Here is a 20,249-nt window from a genome sequence, read left to right as displayed (position 1 = left end):
TAATAGTTTAATAATTTAAAATTTTGTAATACAATATCTTTTGCATAATCAAGCAATCACTTCAGATTTTTACCAAATTTGTAATAAAAAACCTTTTTACAACTTGTGAACATCCGATGGATTCTTTTTCCTTCTGATCAGGAAACTCATAAATCAAAAGACATACAACTTTTTGATCTCAATAAGTCTTTAAAGAAAGTACAAATGTTTTCATATCTTTTAAAGAAGAAGATACAAGATGAAGTTCTTAGAAGAATCCTTAATTGATTTGCAAGTGTTTGATCAATGATTTGTTTTTGAGAGGATAAGACAATAAGGTTCCAAAAATTCATAGATAAGTCACATATTTGTAGACCCTTGGTGACTTTTGAAAAACATATGAAAGGATGTGACTTTTGATAGAAACTTTTAAAATTTCCTTAATGGTAATAGATTACAACTTTTTGCTAATCGATTACACCATTATGTAATCATGAATTTTCAATTTGAATTTTGATAGTTCTGTTACTGGTAATCGATTACATCTTTCATATTTGAAATTTCAATTTTGAGATTTTAATTTTCAATTTTCAAATTTCAAACTTTCTGAAAAACTTTTTAAAATAATTTTGTTTTTGATAATCAATTATAATGCCTAGTAATCGATTGTAGTGGAAAAATGTCTTTGTCAGAAAATGTTAAAAATATTTTAAAACATTTTTATAATCAATTTAAAAACTATGTTGTGAGGTCAAACCTTTGCAATCACTCAGAGACTTGTTTAACAAAGATAGACTAAGACTTATCTTTCTTTTTTATCTTTGTTTTCTTGGTCTTGATTTAGACTTGAAAGAAAACTTGTTACTTTTGTCTTGACGTCATGAAAACCTTCATACACATACATTCACAATATAATTATTAAATTTATGTAATAATATCATTATTAATATATTAAATATAAAGTAGTATTATATTCAATGCACACATTTATTTAAATTAATTATGATGAATCAAAAACTTTTTGGAAAACTTAATATTTTATGAAACTTCCTATTAAATGATTTGTGTATATTGACATGATTTTAATGATGTATAAGGAAAACCATAAAAGTTGATGATTTTTGTTTTGATTATTTCTCTTACTAATTTAAAATTTATGGAAAGTGATGTCACAATTCATGTACAAGTAAGACTTTTTGTGGTGTGGTGTCTTTTTAAGTTGCAATTATTGAGTGCAAGACTGCAAAGTAATTAAAATAGCTTACCTGTTTGGTTTATTCTACTTTAAAAGTTGATGATTTTGTTTTGATTATTTCTCTTACTAATTTAAAATTTATGGAAAGTGATGTCACAATTCATGTACAAGTAAGACTTTTTGGTGGTGTGGTGTCTTTTTAAGTTGCAATTATAGAGTGCAAGGCTGCAAAGTAATTAAAATTGATTATGAGTTTGGTTTATTCTTCTTATTATTGTCTTACAAGCATGTTGAAGGCCTTGGTAACAATTATTGTGTTCTTGATTATTGTATGTGTTCAAGATGGTCTGAGTGATGATGCCTTTTATGGTGGGACGACTCATGTGCGTGTTTATAATGGGATGAATGATAGCATTCCTGTGCATCTCCATTGTCGATCGAAGGACGATGATCTTGGCCAGCATGTTCTTGCCGTTGGAGAGCACCAAGAATGGTCCTTCGGAACAAGGGTTTTTGGCAACACTCTTTTTTGGTGCACGATGGATGCAGGCAATGTGCATGCGAGTTTTGAAATTTATAATGCCAAAACTGAGGTGGCGACATGTAATGCCCAATGCAATAGAATTCTAAATAACGATGGAGGCTATTTTTTTAATGAGTACTCTGGCTATTGGGAGAAGAGATTGTCATGGCATGTTACAAAAACACCATCTTTTTAAAAGTTTTATATGCTTATGTTATGCTAAGCAAAATTAGATAATAAAGACTTATTATTTCCCTTTATTTGGTCACAATTTATTTTCCAATAGTTAATTGTTTTTATTTATAATTCATATTTAAAATTAGCTAATTAATTGTTTCATGTTCTCTTACCAATTACTTTCCTAGTCTCTTTTATAAATTTTATGTGGAGTCTCTCTTTCCCCGTCTTATAAATCACATCAGGAATGTTTAATTAAATAAATCCAGAATTTTTTAATTGCAAGGCAAGAAACATATTTTTGAAATACATACATTATTGGTTTGAAATGTTTTTCATATTAATCCATTATGTCCCACGTGGTGATAGAAGTTGATTGTTTACAAAGACTTAAGTTTATCCTTATTGTTGTGATCTTTATATTACTTCCCCGTGTCAACATAATTGTTGGTCATATATTATTTTATCATATCAAGAAAAAATAATAAATAAATAAAATAGAGTGATAGTTTTACAAAATAAGTTTTATATCATTATTATTTTATTTATATATTTTCTTGTTTATTATTAATATTATAAGAAAATATAAGTAAAAAAGATAATTAATGTTATATTAAAAAATTAAAATAATAATGATTTTAGAATAACTTTTCTCTTTTACATGAGAGACTGAGGGGTATAAAACAAGAATAGTTTGGTAATTTAGAATAGTAACGATTATTGTTTGCACTTATTGTACCATTGACCAACAATATAATGGTTTCTTAAAAAAAATTAAAATAACTCTTTTGAATTGGTGGGGTTTTTGTTTTGCTTCATACATTATCTATTGAAGATTTAAATAATAATTTTAAAATAAACTTTTACTATCTCATGGATTCTCCTTTCTTTTCTTGATGCTCATACTCAAACCTATAATCTCATAAAATTAATTTGCATATCTGATTCCACTTATGCGCTATCATTAGTGCAGCAGCCTATTGATGTTAGGCACCGTTATGCTTCCATTATAGCGAGTGTGCAAGAACTCTTGAGGAATACTTAGAATGTTGTGTTAAAACATTCCTTGAGGGGGGGAAATGTGTGTGCTGATTTCCTAACTAGAATGGGTTCGAATTTGGGGTCTGCATACCTTGAGTTGGATTCCCCACCTGGTCATCTCTACCAACACCGCTTGGCTGATGCTATGGGTGTGCAATTCTTTAGGGCGTAGTTTTTCTTTTTTTTGTTTTAATCATCCGATAAGAGAAAGATGTTTGAGTATCTGGATTTTGGGTCAGGAAGTAAATAAAATCTCGTCAATAATTATTTTTTTAAAATCAAATTAAAGTACTATCATTTAATCCTAATTTAAACACATTAACTATTTATGCTTAATCAATTGATTTTCTTTTCCTCTTTTGGTTATTGTTAAAATTGGCCATAAAATAACTGTTAATACCTAAAAACAATCTGATAATTAATTTTAAAAGACCCGTTTCAAAAAATAATTTGTAAAAAAGTACTACTTTAATCAAACACCTCTCTTTTATCCCGCAACCTTTATAAGGTTGGACTAGGTAAATAAATTTGTAACCTGCAACTAGATTAACTCAACCCAAAAATGCATTCCTCCACAGTGAACTAACTCAAATGAATCCAGCTGATCCAGGAAATATTCAAATACCATGAACAAGAAAAATTCCTCATTGCGAGACAAATTGCACTAAAATCATCCACACTTAATTTGTTTTTATAATATTTATTTTAATTTTTAAATTTATCAATCTTGAAAACCTGTATTATCATTATTTAGCAGAAAAACCTGTATATAGTAATAAATCCTAAACATGTCTAAATTGACTTAGACATTTTTAAAAAATAAAAATAAAATAAATTTTAATATAATAAAAACTATAAGTTATATTTTCAATTGCTGTCTTGGAAATAATAATAAAAAAATATGTAAGTAAAAAAAGTATCCTAAACACGACCTACGTTATAAAAAATAATAATTAAACAATCATTATTTACAGGCTCGACACATATAAATTAATACAAAAAAATAGCATAGTCGTAAGCAGTAGGTACATTGACTCATTTTAATATTTTTTTTATACATATACTATTTTTTTTTTATAAATTCTCATTTAAATATTTACTTCACACATCGAAATTTTCCTTTGTGTTCGTCAATCCCTAATCTATCTGACCCTATGTAGACTTGTTTTTTAAAAAAAAAAAAACATAATCAGTAGTTAGTTCTAGACTATTTGAAAAATTTTAAATATAGATTCTTAAATTAATTTTTTAATTAAGTTTATAAATTAGAAAAGTAGTTTCCTAAAATTAGTTCATGATAACTTAATATCTTCACAACGACAGTTTATAATAATTTTGAAAATCTTATAAACTCTATTAGAAAGAGTTTACATGATTATTTATTTTTTTAATTTAAAGATCTACTTATAAACTCACAAATAATTTACGATTTTTTTTAAATTATCCCAAATTTAATGAATTTGATAATCTAAAAATGTGTGAGTTATGATAAGGTATTAAAAATTGAATCCACAGGAAAGTGAGAAAGAGAGATAGCTAGAAGGTTCTAGTTTACGTAAAACTAACGTAAATTAAAATCCACGTGTCCTTCCCTCCGTGTCCTGTCTCTACCATATAAATTGGTCCCTTTATTATTACAAAGTTTCAATTTCAATTCATAGGACGTTGTTTTGTTCTGCCTTCTTCTCTCCCTCAATACAATTTTCATCCTATTCCTCAGGTAACCTCTTCGTGTAATAATTATTCTTTTTGTGCGATTCAAATTATTTGCATTTCAAATTGTTCTACTTTTCTCTACAACTTGAAGTTATTCCTTTTATTTATTCTTTATTGAGCCACATTTCTCTAGTCTATATCCATGAAGATAAATTATGAGATGTGCCGATTTGTTGTGATAATTTTTCTGAATTCATGTTTTCCCAAACTTGATTAGGAGTTGTTGGCATTGATTAGTATTATATGTTTAATGTTATGGTCTGAATTATTGAATGAACATTTTGATTGAAATTTATGTGTTTTTTGTTTTGGATTCTTCTTTTGTGAAGATCAGATAAAGAAGATGCAGAAGGGTAGAGAAGTTCGAGACAATAACATTTTTGAACCAAGACGGTTTGAAGATTTTGGCGACTTTGGATTTCATAGAAGTAGGATGCCAAGTCTTTTTGGTGGCAGGGATCCATTTGATGATCCCTTTTTCACAGACCCGTTTGATAGCTTGTTTGGTCCAAGTTCTGCATCAAGAGCAATGCAGAAGACAAACAGAGAAAAAGGAATAGTTATAGAAGAAATAGACTCTGATGATGAGGGGGCTGATAATGGCCCTGAAACTGGAGAGAAAGATTTTGATAAGAAAAAATCTAAATCGACCATGGAACCGTCAATTGAGTATCCAGATGATGATGTTAATGGTAATGTTCTCTTTCTGTTAATTTTATTTTATTATTGTTGTTAGGTATTTCCGAGGTTTTAAATTGCGGTTGTGATCGTGATTTTGTTGCATTCAATGGTATTGTGGAAAATTGCTGACGAATTTTGTTGATGAGGTCACAATTGTGGTTGCCTTGTGCTCACAGATAATCCTAAAACCTTGACCTTGACGTTGCTGCTCAATTTGTGGTCAAAACTACTTTATGAAATTCCATTAACTTTGCTTGTGGATTCATAGCCTGTTTTCGACTTAGGTAAAGGAGGAAGGAGGAGGGTTATGTTAGACTCTTCACAGTCAATGTAAAATTCGACAATTTTAAAATTTAGCCTTTTAACTGAGTCAAATAATATTAATTGATGTAGTTAATTTTACATACTGAGATAAGTTATTTTTTTGTATTATTAGGTATTTTGATTAACATTTTTTTTATTTGCTTTACTAATATATGTATTGTTGTGTGATTGCTAACAGAGAGGAAGAACAGTGATGTAACTTACAAGAATGACCATTGCATGGCTGAACCCAAGGCTCGCAAGTTTTCTTTTCAGACAAGCAGAGTAACATATGGCGGAATAGATGGTGCATACTATACATCTACTAGAATCAGAAGGATGGGGGCTAATGGGGTATGAGACTTCCTTTTACTGTCAATTGTTCTTGGGATTATATTATAGTTATAATTTGTTATTATTATTATTATTATTATTATTATTATTATTATTAAGTTTAAATATCTTTTTAATTCATATAATTTAAGTTTTTTTTTTGTTTTAGTCCTTATAAATTATGTTTGTTTTGTTTTTGTCCTTATGATCCTTTAGATAATGTTTTTTTTTTATAAGGATTGAAATAAAAAAAAACACTGAATTACAAAGATAAAAAATGTATTTAAACCTTATTGTTATTATTATTATTATTTTCGCTAATGCTATCTTTGTGATTCAGGAGGTAATGGAGGAAAACAAAGAAGCTGACACAACAACAGGCCAGGCATCACATAGGAGGATCACCAGAGGAATCCATGACAAGGTGTGTTTATCTTATTGGTCTAATAATGTACCTCTCTTGTAAGTTGTAATGTCACTGTGAATTAATGAAAAAAGCCAATATCATAACAATTATGAGTCTCCAAGTTTACTGCTCGCAAAGCTCCTATCAGAAAAGACTGTTATTTTGTTCTGGTTTTTGTCCAGTTGTTTAACTTCCATGTTTATACGAAAGGAAATGTAGAATTTTATAATTAGTATGGAAACTAAGCTTGCTTTTATGTGTGAAGGGTCATTCAGTTTTGAGGAAGCTCGACTCAGATGGTAAGGTTGATACCACACAAACACTCCACAATCTTAATGAAGGTTTGTTCATGCTGGTTTATCTGATTATTTGTTTGACAGTATCTAGAGAGGTAGAATTTTCTCTCTCTTCAATATTGATTTATTTATTTGTTTTTTAATATTTCAGATGAGCTTGCAGGATTTGAAGAAGCATGGAAAGGAAATAATATGGCACAATTGCCCGGATTTGATGTGCATAGGAAGGAGGGTAAGCTTTCATTTTTCCCCACTTAGTCAACAAGTATCCTGCCTATTATGTGCTCAATATAGTTTCTTATCTCACTTCTGTTTTTTTTTAAAGTGTTAGTTCAACTTCAGAAGTTTCTTGACAAATTTCTTGTTCGCTAGCATGGGAAAATTATGCATTTTGTATTGTTATATGCTCAATATTTTTGGAACTTTGATTTTAACCGTGCCAAATGACATCTTGTGATCCATGTAGCCGATATCATCTAGTGGGATAAGACTTTGTTTTTTTTTTTTTTGGTATGCTATATTTGATTATTATTGATATAATTTGTGGCTGAAATCATGATGCAAAATAACTTGAACTTAGTTTACATTGAAATTTTCAGTCAATGCTGAGTGAATTTTTCATTGCCATGTTCCTGTTCACAGACGAAATATTAATTACAGTTTCAATTTTCAAAATTCAATAATTGTATTACTATTTATGTAATGGTTCGCTCCATTAGAAAATAAGAAAGCTTCCACAATTAAGGACAATGAATAATTGAACATGGTTTGATTGATTTGTCTCTTCTTAAGTTAAGTGGATAAAGTATTTCATGTCGTCCACGAATAGAGAAATCCTGAACACCGTGCTGCAGGATTGTTATGAGTATAATGTTTTGGCAAAGTAAAATTTTCCATCTTTGTTTTGAATTGTTTTGGCACAATTTTATGTGATCTCTCCTGCAATTAGTAAAAGGTTTGCCAATGCATGTGGCTCTCACACTTGGTGGGGTCTGAAGAAGGTAGATGTACACAGCCTTATCCACAAGTAGAGAGGATGTTTCCTATATTTGAACCAATGCCTTCTCTAGGTCACATGCAAGTTTAGTAGCATACTAGCATACCTTAGTGTTTGGAGGTTCCTTGCTAAGCAAAGCAAAGGTATGAGAGAGGGTAAATGTATGCAAGGGTAAGGCTGGGTATAATTACCCTTCCTCATACCTTCACTTAGTGAGGAGCTTCTGGACACTGCAGTACGCTAATATGCTACTAAACTTGCCTGACTAGACATATGATCTGTAAATGGGGTGTCCTTATCAGTGTTGTCTACTTATTGATCACAGACAACTCTAATATGTTCTGATGGTTATTTAATTTGTATGCCAATCTGTTAACACAACAACAATAACAACAACAACAACAACAACGCCTTATCCCACTAGGTGGGGTCGGTTACATGGATCAACTTCCGCCATAATGTTCTATCAAGTACCATACTTCTATCCAAATCATTAAGTTCGAGATCCTTCTTGATAACCTCTCTTATAGTCTTTTTGGGTCTTCCTCTGCCTCGAATTGTTTGCCTTCTCTCCATCTGGTCTACTCTCCTCACTACAGAGTCTACCGGTCTTCTCTCTACATGCCCAAACCACCTAAGTCTATTTTCCACCATCTTCTCTACAATAGGCGCTACTCCAACCCTCTCTCTAATAGCTTCGTTTCTAATTTTATCCTGTCGAGTCTTACCACACATCCACCGCAACATCCTCATCTCCGCTACACCTACTTTAGTCTCATGTTGGCTCTTGACCGCCCAACATTCTGTTCCGTACAAAATCGCCGGTCTTACCGCAGTCCGATAAAACTTTCCCTTTAGCTTGATCGGTACCTTTGCATCACATAACACCCCCGATGCTTTTCTCCATTTCATCCATCATGCTTGAATGCGATGATTCACATCCCCTTCAATTTCTCCATCATCCTGTATTACAGACCCAAGATATTTAAACCGTGTCACAATCTTCCAAAATATATATGTAAAATCATTGTTTAATCATGACTGATTTTAACATGAAATGTTTAATTAAATATTGTATGAGTTAAGAGCACAGCAACGTTGCAGATTCTAGCAGTGGCAAGCATAACAGAAAGCAGGTTTGGCCACTTCAGTATTTGGAGCCAGCAGGAAGATCGAGAGGATTTCCATCAAACTATGAGGCAGGAACCGATTCCGGGGGCAGAACAAAGAAAGTTGTTAGAATCAATATTGAGTGAATGTTAGGATTTAGTTCCCAATCTGTTTGTAAATGCGCAATTGAGGTGTGCTTTGGTGTCTTTTGGTTTAGGCTCATGCTGCTTAGTTAAAAGCATTGTGATTTCTTTGGTAATAAAACTTTTCGTGTACAACAGTTAATTGTAATCTGTAACCATGTTGAATCATGAGATCATCTATTTTTTATTTGCACGTCTTAGCAGCTTTTTTCATCTGTAAAATATGCGATGCAAAGTAAGTGCTAATACCAGCACGAGTAGACATGAAAATTGGCCTTTCGAAAACATTAGTCATTAAGAAATGTTGTTTCAAAGGTTTTTTTTTTTATTTTTTTATTATCAGATTATCTTTTATTATTAGATAACGATTAGAGGTTTACTTTGTATTATTGATTATTAGATTAATCCTATGTAATCAATAGTGATTATATTTACTTATTGTAAATGAATAGAAAAATTAATAGTGATTATATTTACTTGTTGTAAAATTGAAAAATTAAGTACAAGATCAAATAAAAATAGTGTTAAGATATAATATAAAAGGGAAGGATAACTCTTTATGAGTAAGCTTTTGGAATTAAATTAAAGTCAAACTCACATTCTAAGGTTAAAAAAACAAATTAAGTGTGATCCCCCCAACACACACAACATATTATAGTATACCCTTTTAACATTGTATTACAGTGGTACCATCTTTCATGATCTCTTTAGCCATCATTCTCAATTGGATTTCCAAAATGTTTCAACTCCAATTAGTCACCACTTTCACTCTGCCTTTGATGACCATTTGCAACCATTTTTAAGCGCCTCCCCACTTCAGACTAGGGTTTTCTTTGATCCTATTTACTTCGTGTGTGCAGTATTTGCGATGTCGCGCTTTCTGTCACTATTTGGTAGCTACCCCACCAATCCTTTTTTTGGCTGTGATTTTTTACCATTGTTGCTTATCTTTGATAACCTCCACGGTATCTAGCACGCAACCAAACACCGTGAAGTTCACGTGTGCTCTCCTTTCTAACGCGTGATGCATCTTTGGTCCATTGGTTTTCTCTATTTCTTTCTCACAGTGATAAAATAAAAAAATGGCTTTCTTTCCTTTCCATAAACATAATCTACCCTTTCTACCCTTTTATGGCTTTTTCTGGTGAAAACTTAGATGTTGAAGCATTGGCAGGCGGCCGTTGATCGATGAATTGAGAAAGGAAAAGACCAAGGATACCATTTCAATAGAGAAAGGCATTGTTTCTCTCTCCAACTCAAGATGTCCTCTCTCTTTCCTTATCTCTTTCTACCTGAGAGTGTGCTTCTTTCACAAGTGAGCAATACTGATACCAATACAGAAGGCAATCACAAGGAAACAGGGGACTACGCAATAACAAGCAGTAGGCCAAATAGGGCTATCGTGAAGCCTACTTACCTGCAGGACTATGTGTGACGCGCGCATCACCAGAACGCCAACTCCTCAGCAGTTGTTAGCTCAGGCAGTTGATGAATAATTCTGTTGCAACAAACTTTATGCATTTCAGTTGAATGTCAATTGTATAAATAATAAGAGCAACTGAAATAAAGATAGAAGAATTCAGACTTATATCAATTTCCTTAGATTTACTTTCTCTTTATCTCTCTCAGTCCTCTATCAACTGGTCCGACCATGCCCGAGCACCACACTCGTCAAGTCACAACGGACAAATTGGAAGAAGCTATCAGCCGCCTCAGCCTTGGCCATACCAACCTCAACACTAGAGTTGAATCCATTCATACCACTCTTACCACGAAAATCAATTCTCTTATCGAACGTTTTGCTTCCATACCTACCGCGAAAATTGACTCCCTTATCGAACGATTTGCTTCCATACCAATGCCTCCACATTTGCTGTCTCCGTCACCATTTCCGCCACTTTCTCCAGCTCACCGCCACCACATGAAGCTCGATGTGTCGCGCTTTGACAGCAACGATCCCCTTGGTTGGATATTCAAAATATCCCAATTTTTCGATTACCAAGGAATACCCGACCACGAGCGCCTCACTATCGCGTCCTTTTACATGGACGACCCCGCGTTGTCCTGGTATCAGTGGATGTTGATACCAATGCAGAAGGCAATCACAAGGAAACAGGGGACAACACAGTAACAAACAGCAGGCCAAAGAGGGTTATCGTGAAGCCTACTTACCTGCAGGACTATGTGTGACGTGGGTATCACTAGAACGCCAACTCCTCAGCAGTTGTTAGCTCAGGCAGTTGATGATTAGTTTGCAGTTGATGAATAATTATGTTGCAACAAACTTTATGCATTTCAGTTGAATGTCAATTGTATAAATAAGGCAAATTTATGAAAGGGGATTAGTTTTAAAATCTAATTACCAAAAAGGGTCTCTTTTTAAACAATTTGCAACCAGGGTCTGTTTTTTGATGGGTACCGCCATTGAAGTTGGCGAGAAGCTTGGTGCCACCATTGAAGATGGTGAGAAAGCTTGGTACCGCCATTAAAGATGGCGAGATAGCAGCTTACATGGAGGGTGCCGCTCGTGCTACTGGCGAGACACATCTCGCCTTCACCATTGGCGAGATATGTCAGATAATACAAAAATGACGAGGTCCTTGGGTGAATAAATATAATACAAAAATTCCAAATAAGCATCCGCTGCTTCCAAAAGGCAGAAGGGCCCCACCATCACCTTATTCGTGAGAGCACCGTTGGATAGTTCCAACACACAGTGGAACACGACACCGTTTGGTAGGGAATTAAAAAATAAAAATAAGAACAGACACACAATGTAATAATAGTATAAAAATGAAGCAGCAAGGGGATTAGAACATGGTAAACCACGGCAAAACAAAATCCCAAACTCTCTCTTACATTTCACACTCTTCATCTCCGTCCGTCGCGGCTCGGCTCAGCTTCACTGCACAGCGCGACCAACACACCATTCCGATGGCTTCTTTGGCTTGTCTCTGACCCACTCTCGGCGGCCGCAGCGCCTCCTAAATGTCTGTCATCGAAACCCCTGCCATCCACCACCGCAACGAGGGCGCAACCGATCACCGTCACCCTTCCAAGTGTTGGAAGAAGAAGAATATTTTATTTCATTTGCCACACAAAATACAAGAGTATGATCCCCTATTTATACTAAAATAGAGTGACCACTCACATAATTTGCTTATTCAAGAATACTGAATGCTCACATAATTGCTTATTCAAGACTTTGTAACTTACAACCTTACAACTTTCATCTTCCACAATTTAAGGCTCATAAAACTTGTTATTATTATTTTTCTAATTAATATCTAACATCCTCCCTTAATTGGAAAATTCTTCTGCACACCAAGTCTTGCTCACAATCTTCAAAAATCTTCAAATTTGAGAGGCTTGGTGAAAATATCCGCAACTTGATCTTGAGTTTTCACATGAGTCAATTCTACTTCTTTCTTTGTAATGCACTCTCTAATGAAATGATACCTTGTATCTATATGCTTACTTCATTCATGGAACACCAGATTCTTGGCAAGCTCTTGTGCAGATCTATTATCAACATAGATCTTTGTGCTTTCCTTTTGCAACAACTGAAGTTCCTCCAACAATCTTCTTAGCCAAATGGCATGACATGTGCAAGAAGTTGCAGCTACATACTCGGCTTCACAAGTAGAAAGTGTCACAATGCCTTGCTTCTTAGAACTCCATGTAAAAACACAATCACCCATAAAAAATACAAATCCGGTAGTACTTTTTCTATCATCAACATCTTTGGCAAAATCACTATCACAAAATCCCACAAGCTTATAGTTATTGGAGGGAGAATAAAACAATCCAAAATCAATTGTACCTTTCAAGTAACGAAGAATTCTTTTTGTGGCTTTTAGATGAGGAGAGGTAGGAGCCTCCGTAAAGCGACACACAACTCCCACCGCATATAGAATATCGGGCCTTGTATTGGTTAGATACCTTAAACTCCCCACAAGACTCTTGAAGACCATGGAGTCTACCTTCTTTCCTTCATCAAACTTTGTGATAACTTCAAGCCACCTTCCATAGGTGTGTTCATGGGATTGCAATCAAGCATATTAAATTTCTTCAACACTTCTTTTGTGTAGCTTTCTTGTGAGACAAAGATACCATTCTCCGTTTGCTTCACTTCCATTCCCAAGTAATATGACATGAATCCCATATTTGTCATATCAAATTCATGAGACATGGATTCCTTGAAGTCTTCAAACAAATTTGGGTTATTGCCGGTAAAGATAAGGTCATCCACATAAAGACAAATAAATAAGACATCACCATTATTAAAATTTTTAACATAAAGAGCATACTCATTCTGACAACGAACAAACCCATTGTCTTGGAAGTACTTGTCAATGCGAGTATTCAATGCCCTCGGTGCTTGCTTTAGACCATACAACGCCTTGTTCAATTTCAAGACTTTTCCTTCTTGACCTTCGATGACAAAACCCATTGGTTGTTCAACATAGACATCTTCTTCAAGATAGCCATTTAGAAATGCCGATTTACATCAAGCTGAAAAATTCTCCACTTCATTTGAGCTGCCAAGGAAATAAGAAGACGAATGGTCTCCATGCGGGCAACCGGTGCAAACACTTCATCATAATCAACTCCATATTGTTGCTTATAACCTTCAGCTACAAGTCTTGCTTTGTGTCTCTCAACCTCTCCTTTTGCATTCTTCTTGATTTTGAACACCCATTTGACTCCAATTGCTTCATGACCTTTGGGAAGGCTTGATAACTCCCAAGTGTTGTTCTTCTCAATAGTTTTGATTTCTTCTTCCATGGCTTGTCTCCACCTTTTTTCTTTCATTGCTTCATCAAAGTTTAAGGGTTCACTGTCAACAAAAAGACAAAACAAATCATTTATAACTTCAGTTTCATCATATAATTCTTGAATATTTCTCATTCTTCTTGGCCTTTCACTTGAACTCCCTTCGGAAGATGATGAGGCTTCATTGGTTGAAGGAGTTGGTGAAAGTGCTGGAGTTGAATCATTTGGAGTCAAGGCTTCTTCATCTATTTCTTCAAAGTACGGGAAAAAATCATAAGTGTCTTCTTTCTCCTCCCAATTCCATGTGCCTTCTTCATAGAACTCGACATCTCGGCTCACAATTGTCTTTCCATTGTTTGGATTGTACAATTTGTAGCCTTTTGAGCTTGCATCATAGCCAATGAACACATGTTTCTCACTTCGATCATCAAGCTTGAATCTTCCTTGGTTGGGTACATGAGCATATGCAATGCTCCCAAATACTCTTAAATGATCAACTCTTGGCTTCACTCCACTCCATGCTTCTTGTGGTGTTTGATCTTTGACATTCTTTGTTGGGGAGCAATTGGACAAATAAACGGCACATGCAACAGCTTCGGCCCAAAATTCCTTTGGCATATTTTTAGCCTTTAACATACATCTAGTCATATTAAGAATAGTTCTATTTTTTCTCTCTGCTACCCCATTTTGTTGTGGAGATTTAGGAACCGTTAGAGGACGACGAATCCCATATTTTTCACAAAATTTATTAAATTCTTTTGATGTGAATTCGTCACCTCTATCGGATCTTAGAGCTTTGATTACATAACCACTCTCCTTTTCCACAAGAGCTTTAAAATTTTTAAAAGCTACAAATGCCTCAGATTTTTGCTTTAGAAAATAAACCCAAGTCTTTCTACTATAATCATCAATAAAAAGCAAGAAATATTTATTGTTACCACATGAAGGAGGATTGATTGGGCCATACACATCGGTGTAAACAAGTTGGAGAGGCTCATTTGCTCTTGAATTAGCTTCTTTTGGAAAACTCCTTCTTGCATGCTTTCCAAGGAGACATGCTTCACACAATTGATTAGGATGGTTGATGTGAGGCATCCCTTTCACCATCTTCTCTCCTAAGGATTTTAGTGCTCCAAAATTCAAGTGCCCAAATCTCATATGCCAACACCATGATTCATCTTTTATGCTAGCCTTCAAACATTTTGCTTCATTGGTTTTAATGTTCAAAGTGAACATTCTATTTCTTGACATAAACACCTTGGCAATCAAATTAGAATTTTTATCTCGAAGCCATAAACAACAATCTTTCATATGAATTTCATACCCCTTTTCAACAAGTTGTCCCAAACTCAAAATATTGCTTTTTAGTTTAGGAACATAGTAAACATCCGTGATTAATTTGTGAGCACCATCTTTTAAAGAAATTAAAATGGTACCTTTTCCTTGGATTTGCAACTTGGAAGAATCTCCAAATAAAACATTTCCTTTCACCTTCTCATCAAGTTCCACAAATTTCTCTTTGCATCCACACATGTGATTGCTTGCTCCATTGTCAAGATACCATAAGCATTTGTCTTCCTTCTTACCATTATTAAGTGATAGTAGTAGTGTTGACTCTTCAACTTCTTTATCTTCTTTATCATCAACAAGATTGACCTTCTCTTCAACATTTGTTCTACACTTCCAAGAGTAATGGCCATATTTATGACAATTAAAACATTCAACATTAGATTTATTATACCTCCTTTCATATGCTTTTTCATAATTGTTTCTACCTCTTCCTCTTCCACAACTTCTAGTGGATTGATGGCTCCTCCATTCATTATTGTCAAAATTATCACGATCTCCTCTTCCTCCTCTTCCTTGATGATGAAGACGACGAGGATTTCTTGGACTTAGTCTGTGTGAGGATGCGGAAAGACGAGGCCAAGGCGGTGAATTCCTGGTCCGCCTCCTCCTCCGACGCCGGCGGCTGCTCCGCCTTGCAGCGCCAGCAGCGATCGCACATCCAGTTCTTCTTGCGAATGATGTGTGGCGGAAACACGATTGTGATGCAAGCCTTCCCCGAAGACAGCGTAACGCCCTTGTCAAGCCCCGTAACGCCAATGGAGTTGGCGGATCCAACGTGGATGTGTCTCGCCAGTAGCACGGGCGGCACCCTCCACGTAAGCTGCTATCTCGCCATCTTCAATGGCGGTACCAAGCTTTCTTGCCATCTTCAATGGCGGCACCAAGCTTCTCGCCAACTTCAATGGCGGTACCCATCAAAAAATAGACCCTGGTTGCAAATTGTTTAAAAAGAGACCCTTTTTGGTAATTAGTTTTTAAAACTAACCCCCTTTCGTAAATTTGCCGTATAAATAATAAGAGCAACTGAAATAAAGATAGAAGAATTCAGACTTATCTCAATTTCCTTAGATTTACTTTCTTTTTATCTCTCTCAGTCCTCTATCAAATACCCATCGCCATTGTGCACCTTTGTTGGTTACCATCGAGCCATCATTTATTTGGCACAATCATACAATTGGAATTGCCTTTCATTTCTCTTGGGTTAATCATATTTGTAAAAAACTTCTTCATATGACAAATAGGCTTTAGCTTGAAGAGGAGTATGATGTTACATGGTATTTATTATTATATAGCAATTAAGAGTTTATTCTTATTACTTATTATTAGACTGATCATATGTAATGAATATTAATTTTATGTTTATTATAAAAAAGGAATAAGTGTGATCATCCAAAATGTACAATATATACAATAAATCCTTTCAACATTTATTAAACATGCTTAATTTATGGGACCTTGTAGCCTGGAATATAAGCAATTTTTTTTTTCGGGAATGTAAAACCAGTGATTTTTTTTGGTTGAAAGCATCTTTCAAAATCCACATTGTGTTGTTATTGTGCTATATGATCACATGAAAATCTTTAACATTTTTTTATTGATAAATGTTAGTTTGTTAGTTTTTGTTAGAAATATAAGTGTGAGAGATTTACCATTTCTCTCTCTTCTCCCTTCATTCTTAAGTCCTCATTTCTATCCATAGGTCAATCTTATATCTCCATGAAAATCTTTAGCATGGTAATGATATATATAGAAGAGCGATTTTCTAGTAGTGTGAAGTGGGAAATCAAGTTACACTATCCCTTCACACTACTAGAAAAGTGATAATTTCTTTTGAATTAATTTGTGAAAAATAATCCACAAGAAATTCCTACTAATTTTTATTTGAAGAAAATCAATAGGAAATACTTGCGGATTTTATAGGGATATATAATTTCCAGGAAATACCTACGATTTTCTTGTGGACATGTATTTGTAGGTAAAATTTATTAATATTATAATAATGTGGTAGGAAAATTAGGATAAAATTTCATGTGAATTTACTAGCAAATTTAGTTCCACAATAAATATTTTTTTATATCAATAGTTTTAAAATTATTTCAAGAACTCTTTAATTTGTCAAACACTCGTAACCTGAATTAGAGATTTAGAGTATAGAAATATGGTATTTGTGCCTCTGGCACCGTAAATTCTTTAGTGCCAATGACCTAAAATCTCTTCTCTAAAAAGAAAAGTCAATTGAAGCTTGTCTCTTCTCTTGTTCTTTTAAGTTTGTCTCTTCGCTCTCAATTTGATTTACGCTTGTTTTTCTTCTCAACCTTTATGTTATTTTTTTCTATTGAGAATCATTAAATTGGTATTTTCTTTTGCTTGTTACCATTAAATTCCTCATCAAGGTTGATTCTATGAAACTCTCATCATTATCTTTCAAAGATTATTTTGTTCAAATGGGATCTTAGGGTTTGGACTCTCCTCAAAGGATTTGAACACATTAGAATATGAAATTGTTGTTGAGAGTTGTCGTAATGATGTGTTGTATTTAATCTTTAATTAGTAAGTGTTTTAGTTAGGATTCTTTGCATTATTGGTTGTTTAGGTATTTGTTTTTGTTCATTGCATTTTGTTCTTTTTGTCAAACTTGTTATGCCATGGGTGTTTTAATGTGTTCAGGAACCATGTTGACTTGACCTTTGGTGCTAATTGAAGTTTTTCTAGTAAATGTTGGACTTTCATGATTAGACTTGGCCATCAAGGACCTTTTTGGAAGGAAAAGAGAGTTATTTATTGATGGTTCCATTTGTCATGAACGTGCCATCCATTGGATTTTCTTATTTCGTGTATTTGGGCCTCAACAATTTTTGGTTCATGCTTTTAAATAGTAGGCATTGCCATGCTTTTAAATAGTAGGCATTGTTACGTACACCCAATAATTTCGTGATTTTTCCATTTTTTCCTTCTATAAAAGGGATATAGATCAGCTAATCAGTATGAGGCTTACGGATTAGCTTATTCATATGAGCTCAATCCGTAAGCCTTACGTTCAAACCAACTGAGCTAATAGACCAATTATATTATAAAATAAATAATATTGCTATATATAACACTATAATTTTTAATGTATATTTAGTGTGCATGTAAATTTAAATAATAAATTTTGTGACAATTAATTTTGATATAAGTCATACGAATTATTTAATTAGTATATTTTTTATAATTAAAAAATATTTACTATTAAAAAAATCAATTTATTAATAAACTAAAAAACATATTTTTGAAAAAATTAAAAAAAATACTTACGGATCACGTAATCTGTATGATGTATACAGATTATGTAATTCATAAAAATAAAAAACACTTAAGGGCATTTTTGAAAATCTGTTTTAATTTATGGGTGCACAAGCAATATGCCTGGCGCACCTAACAAAGCCATTAAATAGCTTAGAAAAGCTTTTTAGAAGAGTTTAACTCTGAGTATTGACCGCTTACGAGAGCTTTGGAGTTTGATTACCTTTTGCTTTTCTTCGATTGATACTCTTTCCTTCTCTTTTATGTTTTCCCAGGGGTTGTTTATGACTATGTGTGAGTAGTCCTCTTTCTTTATTGTAATTTATACATGTTAGACAATCACTCTTTCCATGATTTTAGACACTAAAGGATGAACTAAAAGGTAAACCAACACATTAGAGCAATCAGAGGAGACCTTAGGCTTTAATTCATGACAATAGAATTAAACCTAGGTGGATAAAATAAATTAGTAAAAAACATAAATTTTTTAATTGAATATAACACCATAATGATAAATGATTTTTTTTCCTTGTGAAATAACATATATAAATGAATTTTTTACCATTAAGAAAATGAAAGTTTTCAATTAGACACATCTTTGTTTCTTGAAAAAAAATCACATTAGATTAATTCGTCATTAAAAGAAAATTAGAAAAAAATTGAATTGATAAATTAATTGAATAAGAATCTTGATGGGACATTTCGAATCCAAAGTTTTCTAAATTTGAATTTCCTTCTAATCTTATCTTTATTTTTTTATCTTTATGTTATTTGTATTCTTTACCTTTCTAATTCAAATATTCTGAAAATAAAATTATTATTTTTTATATTATTTATTTATAATAATAATAATAATTATTATTATTATTATTATTAAGTTGAAAAATGTGATTTCTATATATTTTTATATGATTACCTGATGACTACCAACCGTGCACTTGCGGTTTTCTGACATCGCGTAAACAAGGAGCATTAGGGTATTTGATTTGGAGAACTCTGAGCATCGACTCGCTAATCGTGAATTTGAAGTGGTAGAGGTGAGGTGCATTCTTCTTTGTTTTTTGGTGAGCATTTCTGAAATTTCAATGATTCTTTTTCAGTGCTTATTATGAAATTGAGTCTTCACATTCGAGAAGCCTAATTTCCGCTTGTGTAATGTGCATTTTGAGAAGCCTAATTTTTGTTTGTTTAATGTGTTTTGCAAGAGGCCTAATTTTTGTTTGTGAAATCTTTGCTTTGGAGAAACCCTAATTTCCATTTGTTTAATGTGTGTTTTAAGATGCCGAATTTCGGTTTGTGTAATCTTTGCTTTCGAGAAGTTTTATTTCCATTAATTACTGTGTTTAATTTTGTAGGTTTGAAACTAGGTGGAAAAGCTCTGATTCTAACTACTAAGAAGAAGCGTGTATGTAACTAACTACTTGGAATTCAATTTGATGTGTATGGTTCTTGCTATCTGTTTTGTTTTTTTTTTTAAGACGAATGTTTCTGTTGTGAAATTTTAGGAGAAGGTTATCAATTTGTTGTCTTATGCGACACACACACACATATATAATATCCGAATAAAAGTAGGGATAAAATTAGGATATGATAATTGTCTCTCTTTAATGTCGCATGATAGAGAAAACAAAATAGTGAAACCAATAAAACAAAAGGACATTGAAGTCTTATAACACTAAACATAAGACCTTGAAGTCTTATAAAAACGTAAAATGAAGGACGTTGAAGTCTTATAGGACATAAAAGCATATGACTTTAACATTGAAGTCTTGTAAAGCATAAAAGCAATAGACGTTGAAGTCTCGTAAAACATAAAAAACAGAAGATATGAAGTTTTGTAAAACATAGAAATCGAAGTCTCTTAAAACATAAAAATAGAAGACATGGAGTTTTGTAAAACAAAAACAAAAAAACATGAAGTCTTGTAAATTATAAAAACAA

The 20,249-nt window shown here is 33.2% G+C and overlaps 1 protein-coding gene across 5 annotated transcripts; it reads left to right on the top strand.

Annotated features, from left to right (window-relative positions):
• The first annotated feature begins 4,561 nt into the window (after positions 1 to 4,561).
• On the top strand, positions 4,562 to 19,897 carry LOC100794365 (uncharacterized). 5 transcript variants are annotated; one of them, NM_001254700.2, is given in 7 exon segments: positions 4,562 to 4,635; positions 4,961 to 5,323; positions 5,815 to 5,969; positions 6,289 to 6,372; positions 6,620 to 6,695; positions 6,802 to 6,882; positions 8,752 to 9,087. In NM_001254700.2, coding segments are annotated over 6 exon segments (897 nt in total). In that variant the 5' UTR covers positions 4,562 to 4,635; positions 4,961 to 4,974; the 3' UTR covers positions 8,904 to 9,087.
• The last annotated feature ends 352 nt before the right edge of the window (positions 19,898 to 20,249 follow it).

Source organism: Glycine max, chromosome 1 (assembly GCF_000004515.6).
Source record: "Glycine max cultivar Williams 82 chromosome 1, Glycine_max_v4.0, whole genome shotgun sequence".
Classification (NCBI taxonomy): domain Eukaryota; kingdom Viridiplantae; phylum Streptophyta; class Magnoliopsida; order Fabales; family Fabaceae; genus Glycine; species Glycine max.
This window is presented reverse-complemented; position numbering and strand designations above follow the sequence as displayed.

Excerpts from the sequence above, each read along its gene's own strand:
- LOC100794365 (XM_014777055.3), top strand. The coding sequence starts at position 4,975 with ATGCAGAAGGGTAGAGAAGTTCGAGACAATAACATTTTTGAACCAAGA. Across the intron at positions 6,696-6,801 it reads ACTCCACAATCTTAATGAAG|ATGAGCTTGCAGGATTTGAA; the intron begins GTTTGTTCATGC and ends TTAATATTTCAG. Across the intron at positions 6,883-8,733 it reads TGATGTGCATAGGAAGGAGG|AGCACAGCAACGTTGCAGAT; the intron begins GTAAGCTTTCAT and ends GTATGAGTTAAG.